At 35.6% G+C, this 18,278-nt stretch overlaps 1 protein-coding gene across 1 annotated transcript in view; it reads right to left on the minus strand.

The window, feature by feature from the left end:
• Positions 1-12,221, minus strand: part of LOC137632650 (probable serine/threonine-protein kinase nek3) — a 32,926-nt gene extending 20,705 nt beyond the window's left edge. Inside the window, exon 1 of the mRNA XM_068364759.1 lies at positions 12,168-12,221. Coding sequence (XP_068220860.1) covers positions 12,168-12,221 — 54 coding nt within the window. The remainder of the gene's footprint in view (positions 1-12,167) is intronic.
• Between the last annotated feature and the right edge of the window lie 6,057 nt (positions 12,222-18,278).

Raw genomic sequence — 18,278 nt, forward strand, 5'->3', positions numbered from 1 at the left:
TAATTTTCGAGTTTCTTATTTTTGTGTTAATTCTTTTGAATTATTGTTATTTTTATAGCATGTATTTATTTTTGTAAAGTGGGTATTATTTCAATCACCATTACTTGATACAGTACTTTACTCATTATCCCTGACTAAGAACTGAAGTAAGAGGTAAAGTAATCACCAAGTTTTGTTTTGAGTAAAGTTAAGAGACCTTTGGATATGCAGTGTTCATATATATTACCGTCTGGGAGTTGCGTAATTTTCTCAGAGCTCAGTGTATTTCTAGTATGTATCAGACTTACATAAAATAAAACAGGTGAGTTTTGGAGCTCTGGAATTTACGTAATTTGTAAACCGTAATAATGTATATATATATATATATACATATATATATATATATATATATATTTTATGTATATATATATATATATATATATGTGTGTGTGTGTGTATTCTTACGAAGCCGGTCTAACCGGAGAGTAGATTATATTATTCATGTATTTCATTTGTATATTTAAGAGATGTATAGCCAGCTTGTAAGGTGAGTTCCGCTCATGTAAGATTAAGTAAATGTATGTAAATTACATAAGGCTGTCATCATTCATTTAGATGCATTTTCATTCCGCTCCGTACATGTAAATTTATGCTATTTTAAAGAATTAGATTTTTATTTCACGTAGATTTGTTACAAAGTCTTATGTAATTTGTTTAAAAGGTAAGGTGTTTGACACACATACTAGGGATGTGGGGGGTTGTCCCAAGAACAACTACCTTCACACCCTTGAATCACTCTAACTGACAAATGTCTCCTCAGCACAAACTTTCCCCTTACATTATCAACTGGACTCTTAGAGAGAAGAGAAATAAAAACAAAACATAACCTTAATAATATATTCCTTAAAACTAAAAGGCTTAACAGAAAACCATCCACAATCAAAATAATCACACTTAAAACTAAAAAGACATTAAACGTAACAACATTCAAATAAACCAACAAAAAACCTATCAAAACTTAGAATTAACCCCACATTAACACCAAACTATGTATGTTTATATATTGCATTATGTTGACACCAATACAGTCATCCACACAAAGCTGAACTGTCTTTTGTGCCACACTACCACAGCTCTGGGGTTAACAGTTGACTGTGTGGCAATTTGCCACAACTACCTCCCTAATTGGGGTCGTGATTATCATCATCCTTATCATCATCATCATTATTATCATCATCATCTGCAATCGAAAATTCATTCAGTCCGGGTCATCAACAATTATGTAATTCTGAGTAATCGTATCGAGTTCCTTATCATAAGCCAGGTCATCAACAATTAATTCCACATTTAAGGAAAAATCTCTCCAAAGGAGGAATTATGGCCTGCAAAATAAAACGAACACTCCTAGCTAACTAAACTATCGCACTGGAATCACTCCTAGCAAAGATAAATGAAATTTTACTTACTTTAGAAATAAATAAACACTTTCACGCTGGTATAAAGATAATAATGATAATCCAGCATTCACACAACTACCTCTTACTGCTGTCAAATCAAAAAAAGCATTCACCCAAGATATTTACCGCTGTCCTAAGGTAGCTAAAAAATAAACAAAACCTGGATTATACCAACAGTCATTCTCATAACAAACAATCGTTACACTAACTACCTCTCTCTCTCTCTCTCTCTCTCTCTCTCTCTCTCTCTCTCTCTCTCTCTCTGTGAGTGTTTCTGTATGCTAGTGAGTGAGTCCACTTGTGTGATCCGATAAATAAGCTGATTTAACGCGGATAACAAAAGGCTATCGAGTGCAATATAGCTACAAGTTTTCGTGAATAGTCGGTGATTAGTTTGAGGTCAGAAAAGTGGGATAAAACATCGGTATAGGATAGTTATCTTCAGAATTACTAAAGATCTGAACAAGATGGCGCTCTATAACACAGGCAAAGCATGGAGGGACATTGCTGCAATCAGCAAGAGTAAAATCCATGAGTTTGCGCAACAAGAACTAGACCTTTTGATAACTGAGGTCGCTAGTAGCTCCAACCAGTGTGATGGAAAAATATTCTCAAACATATTGAAACAATATGATCCAACAAACTAGAGCAAGTCTGCAGAAAACATCATCAAAATAATAGAAGAAATTCCAAAGAAGATCCAGGTGATAAAGACTTATAAAGAAAGTTTATATCAATGAACACATTCCATCAAAGAACAATAAGAAGTCCAATATGGTAAATATGCTGATTAATACATTGGGAAAAAGAATGCCAAAATGGTGCAATACCTGTAAGATGTGGTATTCCATTATTAATCAGCATCAGCTGATTCGCATTTCATGTACCAACACACCCTACTTGCGCTGAAGTGCAACAAAAAAAATAAAAAATAAAGACACAAAGGTATTCTGTTCAACATGCTTAGTCTGGCTAGAAAATATAATTAAATCGAGACTGAATCTGCAAATAGTTGAAGAAGAAGAAGAAGAAGAAGAAGAAGAAGAAGAAGAAGAAGAAGAAGAAGAAGAGAAAAATGAACAGGATATGTGTAAGGATGCAGAGGAAATCATTGATCTAACATATGATGACATTCAACAACATACTTACGAAGAAATAAATTATCAGATGGAAACAAATAACAGACTTAAGAGACTCTACCCGGACCTACATACTTTTAGGGAAGAGCAAGAAAAAGGAAAAAATTAAGAGAAAAACATAGTATGCAATTCACAGAAATTTAAGATTTGGGGAAAGATGCTACTACAAGCATCCAAAGATATGCCATAATTATGAAATATATGGTAAATGTGCATATTTAGACGGATATGGAGACGGATGCAGAGATCTCCATCCAAAAATATGCAAAAACCTAAAAGAAGGAAAAGGATGCAAATTCACGAAAAATTGTCGATATATGCATCCTGCAACCATGAATGAAAGTCAGAAAACTCAGCAAACAGAAAAGAAAAATGAAAGCAAAAATGAAACAAAAAAGAAACTAAAAACCAAGCCGAGTATATACCACGCTATGCACAAAAGGCCCCAAGATATGATGCCTTTCAACCCAAATATGCACAATTAGAGCCCAACTACAAAGAATGCATCTATAATACCAGGCGTTGGTGTAGATATGGGGATAATTGCAGGTATACACACAAAAATAAATATGAAGCCGAAAGAGCAAATATCATAGAAAAGTTGGATTTTTTATTGGCAGAATTACTGGAAATGAAGAAAACAACATCATATCAGAACAGGAAGGAAGCATTGGAGAATCCATATTATTACCAATATTAAATAATGAGGATGATACACAAACCATTATAGTGATGAACACATAGGGTTTAGTCATGAGTAACTCTAAAAGGAAAATAGAGTTCTTAGAAGAACTAACGTAAATTGAAAAAAATAGATACATTAGATATAAGTGAAACATGGTATTCCCAAGAGACTGGCAGTGATGACCAGATAAAGGGTTTCCAAACATTTAGATCAGACAGAACAAATAGGAATCAAGGGGGAACTGCAATATATGGAAGAGACATAAATCAAGGAAAAGTCTGTGAAAAATACAGCAACACAGAATGTGAATTGATTGCGGTAGAATTTGAATATGAAAAATTAGTGAACATTGTAGTTTACAGAGCCCCAAATACTAAAGAGTTTGACATAATAATAGAAAAAAATAGATGATATATGTAGAAACCATAAAGACTGAAATATACTCCTATCCAGAGATTTTAACTTTCCTTTCGTGGATTGGAAAGAACGGATAGAAGAAAGTGGTTGTATATATACATATAAAAAAGAGAGTAATAGTAGCGCAGAAGATAAGAGATAAACAAAGCACAAAAAGATGGGAAGGATATGGAAAATATAATTTTTATAGTAAGGATATAAAATGGTCAGAAATAAATGAAGAATTAAACAAAGATTGGGAAAATGTATTCGTAAGTGATAATATACAGGTAAATATGGATATACTGTACAAAATACTGGAGAAAATTGTTGAAAAATATGTACCGAAAAAAAAAATAAATAAACATCAGACATGCATACCAAGAGACAGACGGATCTTAATTCAGAAAATTAGAAAGTGGAATAAAAATCTTGCAAAAGAAAAAAATGTATGGAAAATTATGGAAATAAAAAGTAAGATAGAAAATGCTGAACAAAAGATTATACAATCGAAAGAAAATGAAAAAGGGACTTAGAAGAAAGGACACTTCAAAATATAAAAAAAAAAACAAAGTACTATACTCCTATGCAAAAAAGATGAATAAAGGGAGATTAGAAATAGGCCCTCTAAGAATTGAAGGACGGTTAACGAGTAAGAAAAAGGAAATATGCAACATATTAATAGAAAAATATAAGAGTGAATTCACGCCAAAAATTGCGAATGAGAATAATGAAACAGATGAGAGAAGGAAATGTTGAATATCTAACGGATATAGATATTAATGAAGCAGATATTGTGCAGGCTATAAGCAAAATTAAAAATTAAAGATGGAGTTCCAGCGATTTTGTTAAAAAAACTGCACACATTATCGCGAAGCCGCTTGCAATACTGCTAAGACAAAGTGTAGATATGAGCGAGATATATGTTAAACATAAATTAGCTTATATAATCCCTATTTTCAAAAGTGGATCAAGACTAGAGGCAAGCAATTATAGACCTGTTAATCTAAAATCACATATTATGAAAGTGTATGAAAGGGTAATAAAAAAGAAAATATTGAATCATTTGGTTAAAAATAATTGATTTAATATAGGTCAACACGGTTTTGTGCCCGGAAAAAGTACACAAACCCAACTGATAGCACACTATGAAAACATATATAAAGATATGATAAATGGAAAAGACACAGATGTGATCTTAGATTTTGCAAAAGCGTTTGACAAAGTAGATCATAATATATTAGAGAAAAAATGAGAAAGAATAATATTGTGGGAAAGATAGGAAAATGGGTAAAATAATTTCTAGAAAACAGAAAACAGATAGTGGTTGCAAATGATGAGAAATCAGATGAAGCTCAGGTAATATCTGGCGTGCCACAGGGTACGGTAATAGCTGCACTGCTGTTTGTTATTATAATCTCAGACATAGACTGTAATGTTAAAGACTCTGTAGTGAGAAGTTTCGCCAATGACACAAGAATAGGTAGAGAAATTACTTATGATGAAGATAGGAACTTATTACAAAGAGATCTAAACAAAATATTTGAATGGCCGGAGATAAATAGGATGGTATTTAACTCCGATAAATTCGAATCAATAAATTATGGAAACAGTGAAGGAATGGTATATGCATACAGGGGACCTAATAACGAGACAATCACAAACAAGGAAGCAATTAAAGACCTTGGTGTAATGTTAAACAGGAATATGTTATGCAACGACCAAATAGCAACATTGTTGGCTAAATGTAAAGCAAAAATGGGAGTTCTATTCAGACACTTTAAAACAAGAAAAGCTGAACACATGATTATGCTTTACAAAACTTATGTACGTAGTACACTTGAGTACTGCAATGTGATATGGTACCCACACTACCAGAAGGATATTGTACAAATAGAGAGTGTACAAAGGTCCTTTACAGCTAGAATAGAAGAAGTTAAGGAACTTGACTTCTGGGAAAGACTGTAATTTTTAAAATTGTACAGTCTAGAAAGGAGAAGAGAACACTACATGACAATACAAGCATGGAAGCAAATCGAAGGAATTACTGAAAACATCATGGAGCTAAAAATATCAGAAAGAGCAAGCGGAGGTAGATTAATAGTGACCAAAACTATACCAGGAAAACTAAGGAAGGTGCACGAGACATTAATCCACTACGCACCAGCATCAATAATGCAGCAACTATTTAATGCGCCGCCAGCTCATCTAAGAAAAATATCAGGAGTGAGCGTAGATGTGTTTAAGAATAAGTCGATAAATACCTGAGATGCATCCCAGACCATCCAAGACTGGAAGATGCAAAATACACCGGAAGATGCATTAGCAACTCTCTGGTGGATATACGAGGTGCCTCACACTGAGGGACCTTGGGTAACCCAAACATAGAATAAGGCAATAAGGCAATAAGGTAAGTCTCTCTCTCTCTCTCTCTCTCTCTCTCTCTCTCTCTCTCTCTCTCTCTCTCCGGATTTGGCAAACAACAAGAAATAAATGTAAATAAAACAAAAATTAATCCTCCACAGGAATTGCATCATGTTTCCACGTACTTGAAAGTCACATGAAGGTTCTTGACTAAAACTCACTCTTTTCTTTTTTTAATGTTATGAGAGGAGGTGGGCAGAGTTAACTGAGAGGGTTGCCTCGTCATGCAACGAATGGTACCCTACTTTAAATCTGCCAAGTTGGCAACCTAACTTTGTGAGAGGCCATCTTGACCATGGCCCCATGCTACGAGAACGATTAGCTGGAAGGTTCCAGAATGAATTAGGATAATATGTAAGGGCCTAGCAATGCATAGGGACCAGAGATCCAACCTGACCTTTGGAAAGAACCAGCGTCCAACAGTTCTCTCTCCAGCATTTATCCAGCCCCTACGTATTTCCTCTCCAACATGCTTAGTGTTTCCTCTCAAGCGTACATAGTGCTTTCTCTCAAATGTGTATAGAGTTTTTTCAAACATTGGCATTCCTGTGGTTCAAGTTATGTGAGTACAGTTATATTATAAAATTATTAATTTATTTGTGCCTGCCCTGTGTGATTTCGTAAAACTGTGAAGCGCATTTGTTCTTCCTTAACCGTTCGGTAACCTTGTGTGAGCCCTAAGAACGTAAGAGTAACAGTTAAGTACATGTAAGTGTAAATTTGATTTATTTTCTGTTGTGTTAAAGAGTCAATTTTTTTCATTGTCAAAATTGAATATTTTCATAAACTAATTTCTAGTGAAACAAGTGATTGTATATTTTTTTAAGCGTCATTTTGTCTTATTCAGATTTAAATTTCAAGTGATTTATTTTCGGTATTACTGTTGAATTGTTATTTTTATAGAATATTTATTTTTGTAAAGTGTGTATTATTTCGATCACCAATAATTAACTCAATGACTTGTTTGTATCCCCTGACTAAGAACTGAAGTAAGAGGTTGGTTTTAGAATAGTTTCCGATAAAAAAAATAAAGTAATCACTCAGTTTTGTATTGAGTGCAATGTGAAGAAACCTTGAGATATTCATTATTAACGTCTGAGAGTTGTGTGTTATTGTCAGAGCTCGGAGGTATTCTCGTGTGTATCGGACTTATATAATTAAAAGCAGGTGCATTTTGGAGCTTAGGCATTTATGTAATTTGCTAGTCGTAATGATATATATATATATATATATATATATATATATATATATATATATATATATGTGTGTGTGTGTGTGTGTATGTGTGTGTGTGTATTCTTATGAAGCTGGTCTTGCATAGGAGTAAATATTTTATTCATGTATTTCATTTGTGTATTTAACCCTTTTACCCCTAGGCTATTTGGAAATTTCCAACCCTTAACCCCCAGGGGGTTATTTTTTTCCCAGCACATTTTGGTGTAAATTTTTTTTAAATTGCTCTAACAGCCTTTTTATAGCAGTTTTCTGCAAGGACGTATCGGTACGTCCATGGGGGTAAAATGATGGCTTTTGTGAAACGTACCAGTACGTCCTTTTGGGGGTAAAAGGGTTAAGATGTGTATAGCCAGCTCGTAAGGTGAGTTCCACTCATGTAATTTTAAGTAATGTATGTAAATTACATAAGATTTTCATTATGCATTTAATTGTATCTTTCGTCCAATTTAGTATATGTAAATTTACCTTATTTATAAGAATTAACTTTTTATTTCATGTATTTTGTTACGAAGTCTTATGTAAACTTATCAGGTATGCTGTATCACAAACACGTGGTATGAACATGAGGGATTACGCCACTTTATATGTTTCCATGGGGTTAGAAAGGTCTTGGAGATTCCAGAGATAGATTTACTCTTTTTTTTTATTGTCCCAAGAAGTAGGTGGGCGGAGTTAGCTGAGAGACGGTTGCCTTGCAAGCAAGGCTAGTATCCTTTTTTCAATTTACTACGTTGGCAACCTTACGCCACTAGAACCTTGCCCCCACAGCACTAGAATGATCTATTAATTAAGATGAATTAAGTCAATATATATAGACCCTAGGAATTCATAATCAGCAGAAGAGACCCAGACTGTCCCTTTGAAAGAGCCAACGTCAGCCAGACCTCTCTCCTCTCAAGGGCTCAAGTTTGTAACCTCTCAAGCAGGAATAAGTTTTTTTACCCAACATATACCGTGAAAAGTGTGATTATTGAATGGTAAATCAAGTATAGTGTGTTAACCCTTTTACCCCCAAAGGACGTACTGGTACGTTTCACAAAAGCCATCCCTTTACCCCCATGGACGTACCGGTACGTCCTTGCAAAAAAATGTTATAAAAATATTTTTTTCATAATTTTGATAATTTTTTGAGAAAATTCAGGCATTTTCCAAGAGAATGAGACCAACCTGACCTCTCTATGACAAAAACTAAGGCTGTTAGAGCAATTTGAAAATAATATACTGCAAAATGTGCTGGGGAAAAAAACCCCTCCCTGGGGGTTAAGGATTGGAAATTTCCAAAAAGCCTGGGGGTAAAAGGGTTAATGTATGTACATTGTCATATGAATTTTTGTAACTGGTTAAACAGTGATGTGTATATATATATTGCTTAACTGTTCGGCAACCTTGTGATCCAAAATACGTAAGTGTAACAGTTACATTTATGAAAATTTCACTCAGTATTTAATCCTTAGAGTGTTAAAGTGTTAATATTTTCTTTAATTATCAAAATTAAATATTTGTGTAAAATTTAATTTTCCAGTGAAACAAGTGATTGTATAATTTTCATAAAGTAACATTTCCTTGCCTTAGTCTAAGGTTTAGTTCAGATTTCATATTTCGAGTGATTTATGTTTTGGTGTTAATACTTTTGAAGTGTTGTAACTTTTTATAGAATATATTTATTTTTGTAAAGTTTATATTATTTTGATCACCAATATTACCTAACAGTGTTTTGCTCATAATCTCTGACTAAGAACTGAAGTAAGAGGTTGTTTTTGAGTAGTTCTTATAAAATACTAACCCAGTTTTGTTTTAAGAATAGCGTAAGAGACCTTTGGATATTCAGTGTTCATATATATTGCCATATATTGGAGCTTGGGAGTTTATGTAATTCGTCAGCTGTAATAATGATAACATATATATATATATATATATATATATATATATATATATATATATATATATATATATACACATATATATATATATATATATATATATATATATATATATATAAATTATATATATATATATATATATATATATATATATATATATATATATATATATATATATGAACTGTTACCCAACCACCTACAAATGCTCCGAATGTAGAGAGAGAGAGAGAGAGAGAGAGAGAGAGAGAGAGAGAGAGAGAGAGAGAGAGAGATGCAAGAGCGGATACTTTAGTGTATGTTTGTGAATGCATTTGCAAGTAAATATTGAGGACCTAATGAATCAATTACGCGGTTGAAGAATGGAAAGACATCAGGAGTTGATGGGATTATAAGTGGGATGTTGTATTTTGGTGGAAGTAAGATTGAGTGATCAACTAGGTTGTGTAAGGTATGTCTGCATGAAAGGAAGTTTCTAAAGCTATAAATGGCAGAAATAATTGTGCCTTTGTTTAAAAGGAACAGGTGATAAAACAATATGAATTATAACGGCATGATGGTTTTTATAGTAAAAGAGAGGTGTATGTTGGGATTTGGGTGGAGATTGTAAGGCAGAAGATAAAAGTCTTTAGAAGACGGGGGAGCGGTGTGTATGAATTAATATTTTTCTTCCTTTTTTTTTTTTGCAGTTAATCTGTAAATATTTAATGCTTTCGGTAATTTTGTAGTCTTGGCTAAATTAAATATAAGCAATCTGTTTTTTTATGTGAAACCACATTGGCATTATAGGTTTTAGCCTTGGCTTGAGTATCACGTGCAGGTGTTATTATCAAATGGATCAGTGGAAATACATATCGTGGAAAGCTAATCTGCCCAATGAAATTTACTAACAATGAGAAGGCACAATCTTCTTTTGTTTGTTTTATCTGTGTCTTTTGTCGTTCTTTATGAATTCAGAGTAATATAGTTATGTCCAACCGCATATTGTAACTCGAGATACCAGGTCGTAGTTTACATGAGTCTTGCGGGAAAGTTGACGAGTCTCTTTGAAAATGCGATTATGGACGTCTCGGGGACCATTGTCGAAAATGCTTAAGAAGAAGCCCAACCATCTCGAAATATCAGTCTATCCTTTTAAGGTTGTTGATTGATTATTTATCTATAAAGAATTAAACTTGTCAATTTCTTTTCAGTGTTTAAAAAAACAACAAAAGTTCAAATTAGATTTTAAGTAGTGAAATCAGCTGAGGATACAAGTCCAGTTTGCCTCCAAAAATCTGATGGATTTGGTCTTTGTCCTTTCCAAAATTTAGTTATGATGTTTCTTGGTAAATGCAGATCACCAGGAAAGCTAATATGAATGGCATATAGATAATATATCTAGAACTATAAGAAAATTTATCTTACAGACTAAAAATCAACAATAACAAACACAGTTCCGTGTAAATTCTCTCTCTCTCTCTCTCTCTCTCTCTCTCTCTCTCTCTCTCTCTCTCTCTCTCTCTCTCTCTCTCTCTCTCTCTCTGGGTAAATGTATCAAAATATAATTAGAGTTCAAAATAAATGCCATTTTACCAAAATTGGGAAAAACGGAATGTAAAATAATGCATGTTTCACATATATAAAATGGTACAAACGCACACGCGTATATAGGTGATAATTTTATCACTAATAGGCCATAAATAGATTTTTGTACGTGTATGAGTGCATATATATATATATATATATATATATATATATATATATATATATATATATATACATATATACATATATATATGTATATATATATATATATATATATATATATATATATATATATATATATATATGTCTTATTTATAACTGTAATCGAACAGTTTAACATGTTTTTCAAAAAGGCCCATAAAAGAAACACAGGAAATATGAATAAATCACACTATATTTCGGTCAATAAACATCTTACATCCTGAAGAGGGTCGATGTTTATTGACCGAAATATAGTGTGATTTATTCATATTTCCTGTGTTTCTTTTATGGGCCTTTTTGAAGAAAAAAAATATATATATATATACAGTATATATATATATATATATATATATATATATATATATATAAATATATGTATGTATATATATATATATATATAAATATACATATATATGTATATATATATATATATATATATATATATATATATATATATACATACATATATATATATATATATATATATATATATATATATATATATATATATATATATATATATATATACAATGTGTGTACATAGATATAGATAGATATATACACATACAGTATTCCTCTCTGAGTGAGGATACCTCAACATGGAGAAAGGGTTTATCACCATGATCAGCAAATCTGTACTAATTAGGGCCACCCATACTCGGTTGGTTTGCTGTGAGTGATCAGACTAAAATTTCCTACCATCACAAATCCGCACTTGGCCAGCGTGGTGATGAAAACAGACCAAACCCCAGGCATGAATAAGGACATGTCTGATGCCTTTGTCCTGCAGTAATCTAGAAACGGTTACATTTGTTGTTGTTTTTGTTGGAGTATGTACTTATACACACACACACACACACACACCCACACACACACACACACACATATATATATATATATATATATATATATATATATATATATATATATATATATATATATATATATATCGTCATTAGCCATTGATAGTACATTGCAGGACAAAGACCTTAGACTTGTCCTTCCACTCCTGTCTGTTTATAGTGTTTCTATACCAGTCTATAGCCCCAAATATTCTTAGCTCCTGAATTCCTTTGCTCCCTGGCCTGATTCTGGTTCAATTTCGGTAGAAAACATTGTGTACAAAGTTTGAAGCCAATCAAATAATATTTAGGGGTGGCTCAACAAGTTTTGAGATTTCCCCTTCGGAGCAGATGACTAAATGGTGCATCATCTTGTATCATCCACTCAGTTCCACGCTAATTACATTTGATTGCGTCATATATGAACTAATCTCATCTCTGAAAGGTGGCAAAGACATTGTACTAATATCTTTGTATCTTTATTTTTTTCTGATGGCGAAAAAACGTGGTTTTTATCTCATTGAAGAAATGTCCACCACAATTTTGGGGCCCAAGCTCCCCAGCAAGGAGCAAGTGTTAAGTGTATTTTTACATCACCATATGACATTAAACAAAGGCGTTAGTGAAAGTGCATCTATTGAAACAAGTGAAGTAGAAGCTTACTGGAAAAAGGCCAGGCTTCCTGTTCAAAGAAATGACAAAATTCAAGAAAAAGTAAAGAAATTGTTCAATCAGGGGAAACTTTTGAAGAAAAACAAAGGGAGAAGAGGGAAACAAGAGGCAAATGAAAAAAAAAATTCCAGGTAGCAATGAAAACCCTATTTGATGTGGCAAATGCTAATGTAATGTCTTTAATTCATATTCAAGAAGACAAAGAATTTTTAATAGCGCAACAAGAACCAGGGCGCCGCGGCTCATTGGGCGTGATGGACAAGAAACTGGCCAACATGGAAGCAAGAACGTAACAGCGAGAAGAAGAACTGAAAAGGCGCAGACAAAAACATGTTGCTGAAGCCGAGGCTACTACAAGCCAAGTTAAGCTGGAAGGATCTTCTTCCTCAGCAAAGTCAGGTGAAGACTCGTCGACATCTGCGGATTCAGATAACGGACAGAAGAAAGCAGCTCCACAAACGAAGTGGTTTCGACCTAACAATGTCTGGACCCCAGGTCTTACAGGAGCCCTGGATCGGACAGGGACAACGGATCGCAATGCTCTGTTTGTGGTAGCTGAAACCGCCAAAAGTCTGGGACATGATCCTGGGGAGCTCAATATCAGCCGCTCCAGCGTCAAGCGCCATAGAGAAAAGCACCGTTAGCAACAATGGACGGACCTGCACAACGCATTCAAAGCCGAAGGCAAAACATGCATTGTGCATTGGGATAGCAAGTTATTACCATCTCTTCTCTGTTCAACAACATCCGTTGACCGCCTTCCAGTTTTGATAACGGCTGTCTCCACTGGAGAAACACAACTTCTTGGTGTACCAAAACTGACATCAGGAACGGGCGAGAATCAAGCTGCAGCAGTTTATGAACTGTTACAGGAATGGTGTTTGGATGAAAAGGTTGCAGGCTTCTGCTTTAATACAACTGCATCAAACACGGGACGTCGATCAGGAGCGTGCATTCTTCTAGAACAGAGACTCCGTCGCACAGTCCTTAATTTGGCATACCGCCATCACATTTACGAAATAATTCTTGGTGTAGTATTCTCTACATGCTCTGGAGTTTCCTCGGGTCCCGATGTTCAACTCTTTCGTTGGTTCCAAAAGAATTTGGGCTCCCTTGACAAGTCCAACTATCAGACTGGAAAAGACTTGGAGGCACTGCAGCCTGACAGGGATTGCATCATGAAGTTTGCGGAATCCAAGTTGGCACAGGACAATCACCGAGATGATTACCTGGGAATCTTGGAGTTAACGATTGTCTGCCTTGGAGGGAATCTTCCTAGTTTCAATTTCAAGAAACCCTGAGCTTTCCATAATGCCAGATGGATGGCAAAAGTCTTGTACTGTCTCAAGATTTGGATGTTCCGAGGACAACTCAAAGATCTTACCCAACGGGAGGAGTCCTGTGTTTGTGATGTGAGCATTTTCTCCATCCTGACTTATGTGGAAGCCGGGTTTTCTGCCCCTGATGCTGCAGTTGCTCCTCAAACAGATTTGGAGATGCTGAAGAAACTACACTCTTACCACAATGACCGTGTTGGAAGAGCGGCCAGATACAAACTGCAACGGAATCTGTGGTATGTGTCAGAGGAGCTTGTGGTACTGTCACTGTTCGATGAAGCTGTTTTAGCACCGACAAAGCAGGCCATAGTGTCGACCTTGATCCCGGCAGAATCAGGTGAAATCGATGAGGATGATGACGAAGACGAAGATCCCCCAAAGCGGGTCGAATTGAAAAGTTCCATGATTCCACCACTTGAATCTTTTGCAACTCGCAAGTCAATCCGTTTTCTGAAACACCTCGACATAAACAGTGATTTTCTTAATGCAGACCCAGAAGACTGGGAAGAGAACGCATCATTCAAAGAAGGTCTGAAAAAAGTAAAAAATCTTCCAGTGATCAACGATGTGACTGAATGAAGGGTCAAACTCATTGAGTAGTTCAACGGTCGACACACCACAAAAGAAGTGCTACTCCAGTTCCTTCTGGGTGTTGTCTCGCAGCACCGTAAGATGTTCCCCACATCGTCAAAGTCCTTACTAGCATCTGGACCACACTGAGCGCTTGGCAAGCATGATACCCCTGTCTATGAGCGGATAATACCCAGTGGTCTGACGAACCCTAGGGGGGATCCAGGCGCCTGCTAGATAGGGACCTTGAGCCACCCCTAAATATTATTTGATTGGCTTCAAACTTTGCACACATTATTTTATACCTAAATGGAACCAGAATCAGGCCAGGGAGCAAAGAAATTCCTACATTTATTTTTCACCCTTATGGCAGTGGACCCCCCTAATATATTGATATATATATATATATATATATATATATATATATATATGTTTATCATTCCAGCTGACAAATTACATAAACTCCTGAGCTCCAAACTCACCTGTTTATTTTTACATAAATCTGTTATACTTTAAAAATACCCGAGCTCTGAGAATATACACAACTCCCGGAAGGCAATATATAAAAACACTGAATATCCAAAGGTCTCTTATGTTACACTAAAATCAAAACTGGATGATTATTTTACTCGAGGTATTCTAAACCAACCTCTTACTTCCATTCTAAATCAGGGATTACGAGCAAAGCACTGATAGAAAATATTGGTGATCGAAATAATACACACAATACAAAAATAAATATATTCTATAAAATGTTACAACACTTCGAAAGCATTACATACATACATATACCAAGGCACTTCCCCCAATTTTGGGAGGTAGCCAACATCAACAAATGAAACAAAACAAAAAGGGGACCTCTACTCTCTACATTCCTCCCAGCATCCCAGCCTGTCAAGGGACTCAACCGAGTTCAGCTGGTACTGCTAGGGTGCCACAGCCCACCCTCCCCCGTTATCCACCATAGATGAAGCTTCATAATGCTGAATCCCCTACTGCTGCTACCTCCGCGGTCATCTAAGGCACCGGAGGAAGCAGCAGGGCCTACTGGAACTGCGTCACAATCGCTCGCCATTCATTCCTATTTCTAGCACGCTCTCTTGCCTCTCTCACATCAATCCTCCTATCACCCAGAGCTTTCTTCACTCCATCCATCCACCCAAACCTTGGCCTTCCTCTTGTACTTCTCCCATCAACTCTTGCATTCATCACCTTCTTTAGCAGACAACCATTTTCCATTCTCTCAACATGGCCAAACCACCTCAACACATTCATATCCACTCTAGCTGCTAACTCATTTCTTACACCCGTTCTCACCCTCACCACTTCGTTCGTAACCCTATCTACTCGAGATACACCAGCCATAGTCCTTAGACACTTCATCTTAAACACATTCAATTTCTGTCTCTCCATCACTTTCATTCCCCACAACTCCGATCCATACATCACAGTTGGTACAATCACTTTCTCATATAGAACTCTCTTTACATTCATGCCCAACCCTCTATTTTTTACTACACCCTTAACTGCCCCCAACACTTTGCAACCTTCATTCACTCTGACGTACATCTGCTTCCACTCCACCATTTGCGGCAACAACAGACCCCAAGTACTTAAACTGATCCACCTCCTCAAGTAACTCTCCATTCAACATGACATTCAACCTTGCACCACCTTCCCTTCTCGTACATCTCATAACCTTACTCTTACCCACATTAACTCTCAACATCCTTCTCTCACACACCCTTCCAAATTCTGTCACTAGTCGGTCAAGCTTCTATTCTGTGTCTACAACCAGTACAGTATCATCCGCAAACAGCAACTGATTTACCTCCCATTCATGGTCACTCTCGTCTACCAGTTTTAATCCTCGTCCAAGCACTCGAGCATTCACCTCTCTCACAACTCCATCAACATACAAGTTAAACAACCACGGCGACATCACACATCCCTGTCTCAGCCCCACTCTCACCGGAAACCAATCACTCACTTCATTTCCTATTAACTCCAAAAATAAATCACTCGAAATATTAAATCTGAACAAAACCTTAGACTAAGACGAAAATTTTATTCTATGAAAATTAACAGTCACTTGATTCAGTGAAAATTAATTCATAAAAATATTTAATTTTGATAATTAATGAAAAGAGTTAACACTTGAACACTAATGAACATTCAATATTGAAATTTACATATATTTAACTGTTACGCTTATGTCTTCTGGTTCATACGAGGTCACCGAACAGTTAAGCAAAATAAATACACTTCACTGTTTAACCTAAATCTCACAGGGCCAGTTATAAAGATTTATGTGACAATGTACTTATATTAACAGACTACACTTGAATTAACATCCAATAAATTTCACCAACGTTTGAACACTATACACAATATACGTTGGTTAAAAAAGTTATTCATGTTGAGAGAACACACACTTGAGAGGAGAGAGAGTTTGCAAACACAGGCTCTTTCAAAAGGATAGGCTGGGGGTCTTCTGCTGTTTATGCATTCCTAGGGGCAATATATATGGACTTAATTATTTTAGAAAATTCTAATAGATAATTCTCGCGGCATTGGGGAAAGGCTCTAGCGGCGTAAGGTTGCCAATGTGGTTAATTGAACAGAGGGATTAATCTTGCTTGCGAGGTAACCCTCTCTCAGCTAACTCCGGCCACCTCCCACTTGTGACAATAAAAAGAAAAAAAAGTAAATCTAATTCGAGAATTTCCATGCACATTCTAACCATGTGGAAGCATGAAGATGATGTAATCCCTGTGTTCATACCTTGTGTGGGTCATACAGCATACCTAAACGAAATTACATAAGACTTCATAACAAAATACGTGAACTAAAAGTGAATTCTTGAAAAAATAATGTAAATTCACATATACTGAATTAAATCAAAATACAATTACATGAATAACGAAAGTCTCATGTAATTTACATACATTCACTTAAACCTACAAGAGTGGAACTCACCTTACGAACTGGCTATACATCTCTTAGATACACAAATGAAATGCATGAATAAAATACTTACTCTTATACAAGACCAACTTCGTAAGATATCTCACCCCAAAAAGATTTTCTATTCCCGGCCAGAATCCACCGATTCAGCACAAGATAAATAATCTGCAACCATGTTATCTATACCTGAAATATGCTTTACATTAATAAAATATAGTCGCAAACATAATGACCCCCTAGTTAACCTTTGATTATTATTCTTCATCTTAGTAACAAAAGTTAAAGGATCGAGATCCAAGTAAACTGTAATTTCTTCATTCTGTGGTCTATTCACATAAACTTCAAACTTGCTTATTGCTGTGACTAGCGCTAGCAGTTCCTTTTCAACTATCGAGTAGGCTCATTGATGCTTCTTCAGCTTTGACAACATAAACAGGGTGAAGAATTCCCTCTTTGTCTTCTTGCAATAAGACAGCTCCAATCCCATTATCCAACGCATCCACTTGGATAAGAAATTTCTTGTTGAAATCAGGTGCTCACAGTATCGGTTTCAAAGTTAATATGGCCTTTATCCTGTTGAAGGATTCCTGGCACTCGCTGGGCCATACAAAATTTTCTCGGGGCTAGTCAAACCCATCAAGAGAGCGACTACAGCCAAAAAGTTCAGGCATAAACGTCGATAGACTCCTGGCATCCCTAAAAATTGTTGTAATTGCTTCTTCATTGTTGGGGGTAAGGCTTTCCTTATTCCTTCAACGTTAGCGGCTACCGAGGTGATTGTCCTCTTCCGACTTCAAATCCCAAGTACTGAACTGTTGCCTTTCCAAATTCACTCTTCCCCAGGTTAATTGTCAGGTGTGCTCCTCGCTGCTTTTGAAATACCTTCTTCAGGATTCGTAGATGTTCTTCCCAGGTCAATGAATATATCACAATATCGTCGAGATATACACCTACTCCTTTTATCGATCC

Source organism: Palaemon carinicauda, chromosome 1 (genome assembly GCF_036898095.1).
Source record: "Palaemon carinicauda isolate YSFRI2023 chromosome 1, ASM3689809v2, whole genome shotgun sequence".
Lineage (NCBI taxonomy): Eukaryota > Metazoa > Arthropoda > Malacostraca > Decapoda > Palaemonidae > Palaemon > Palaemon carinicauda.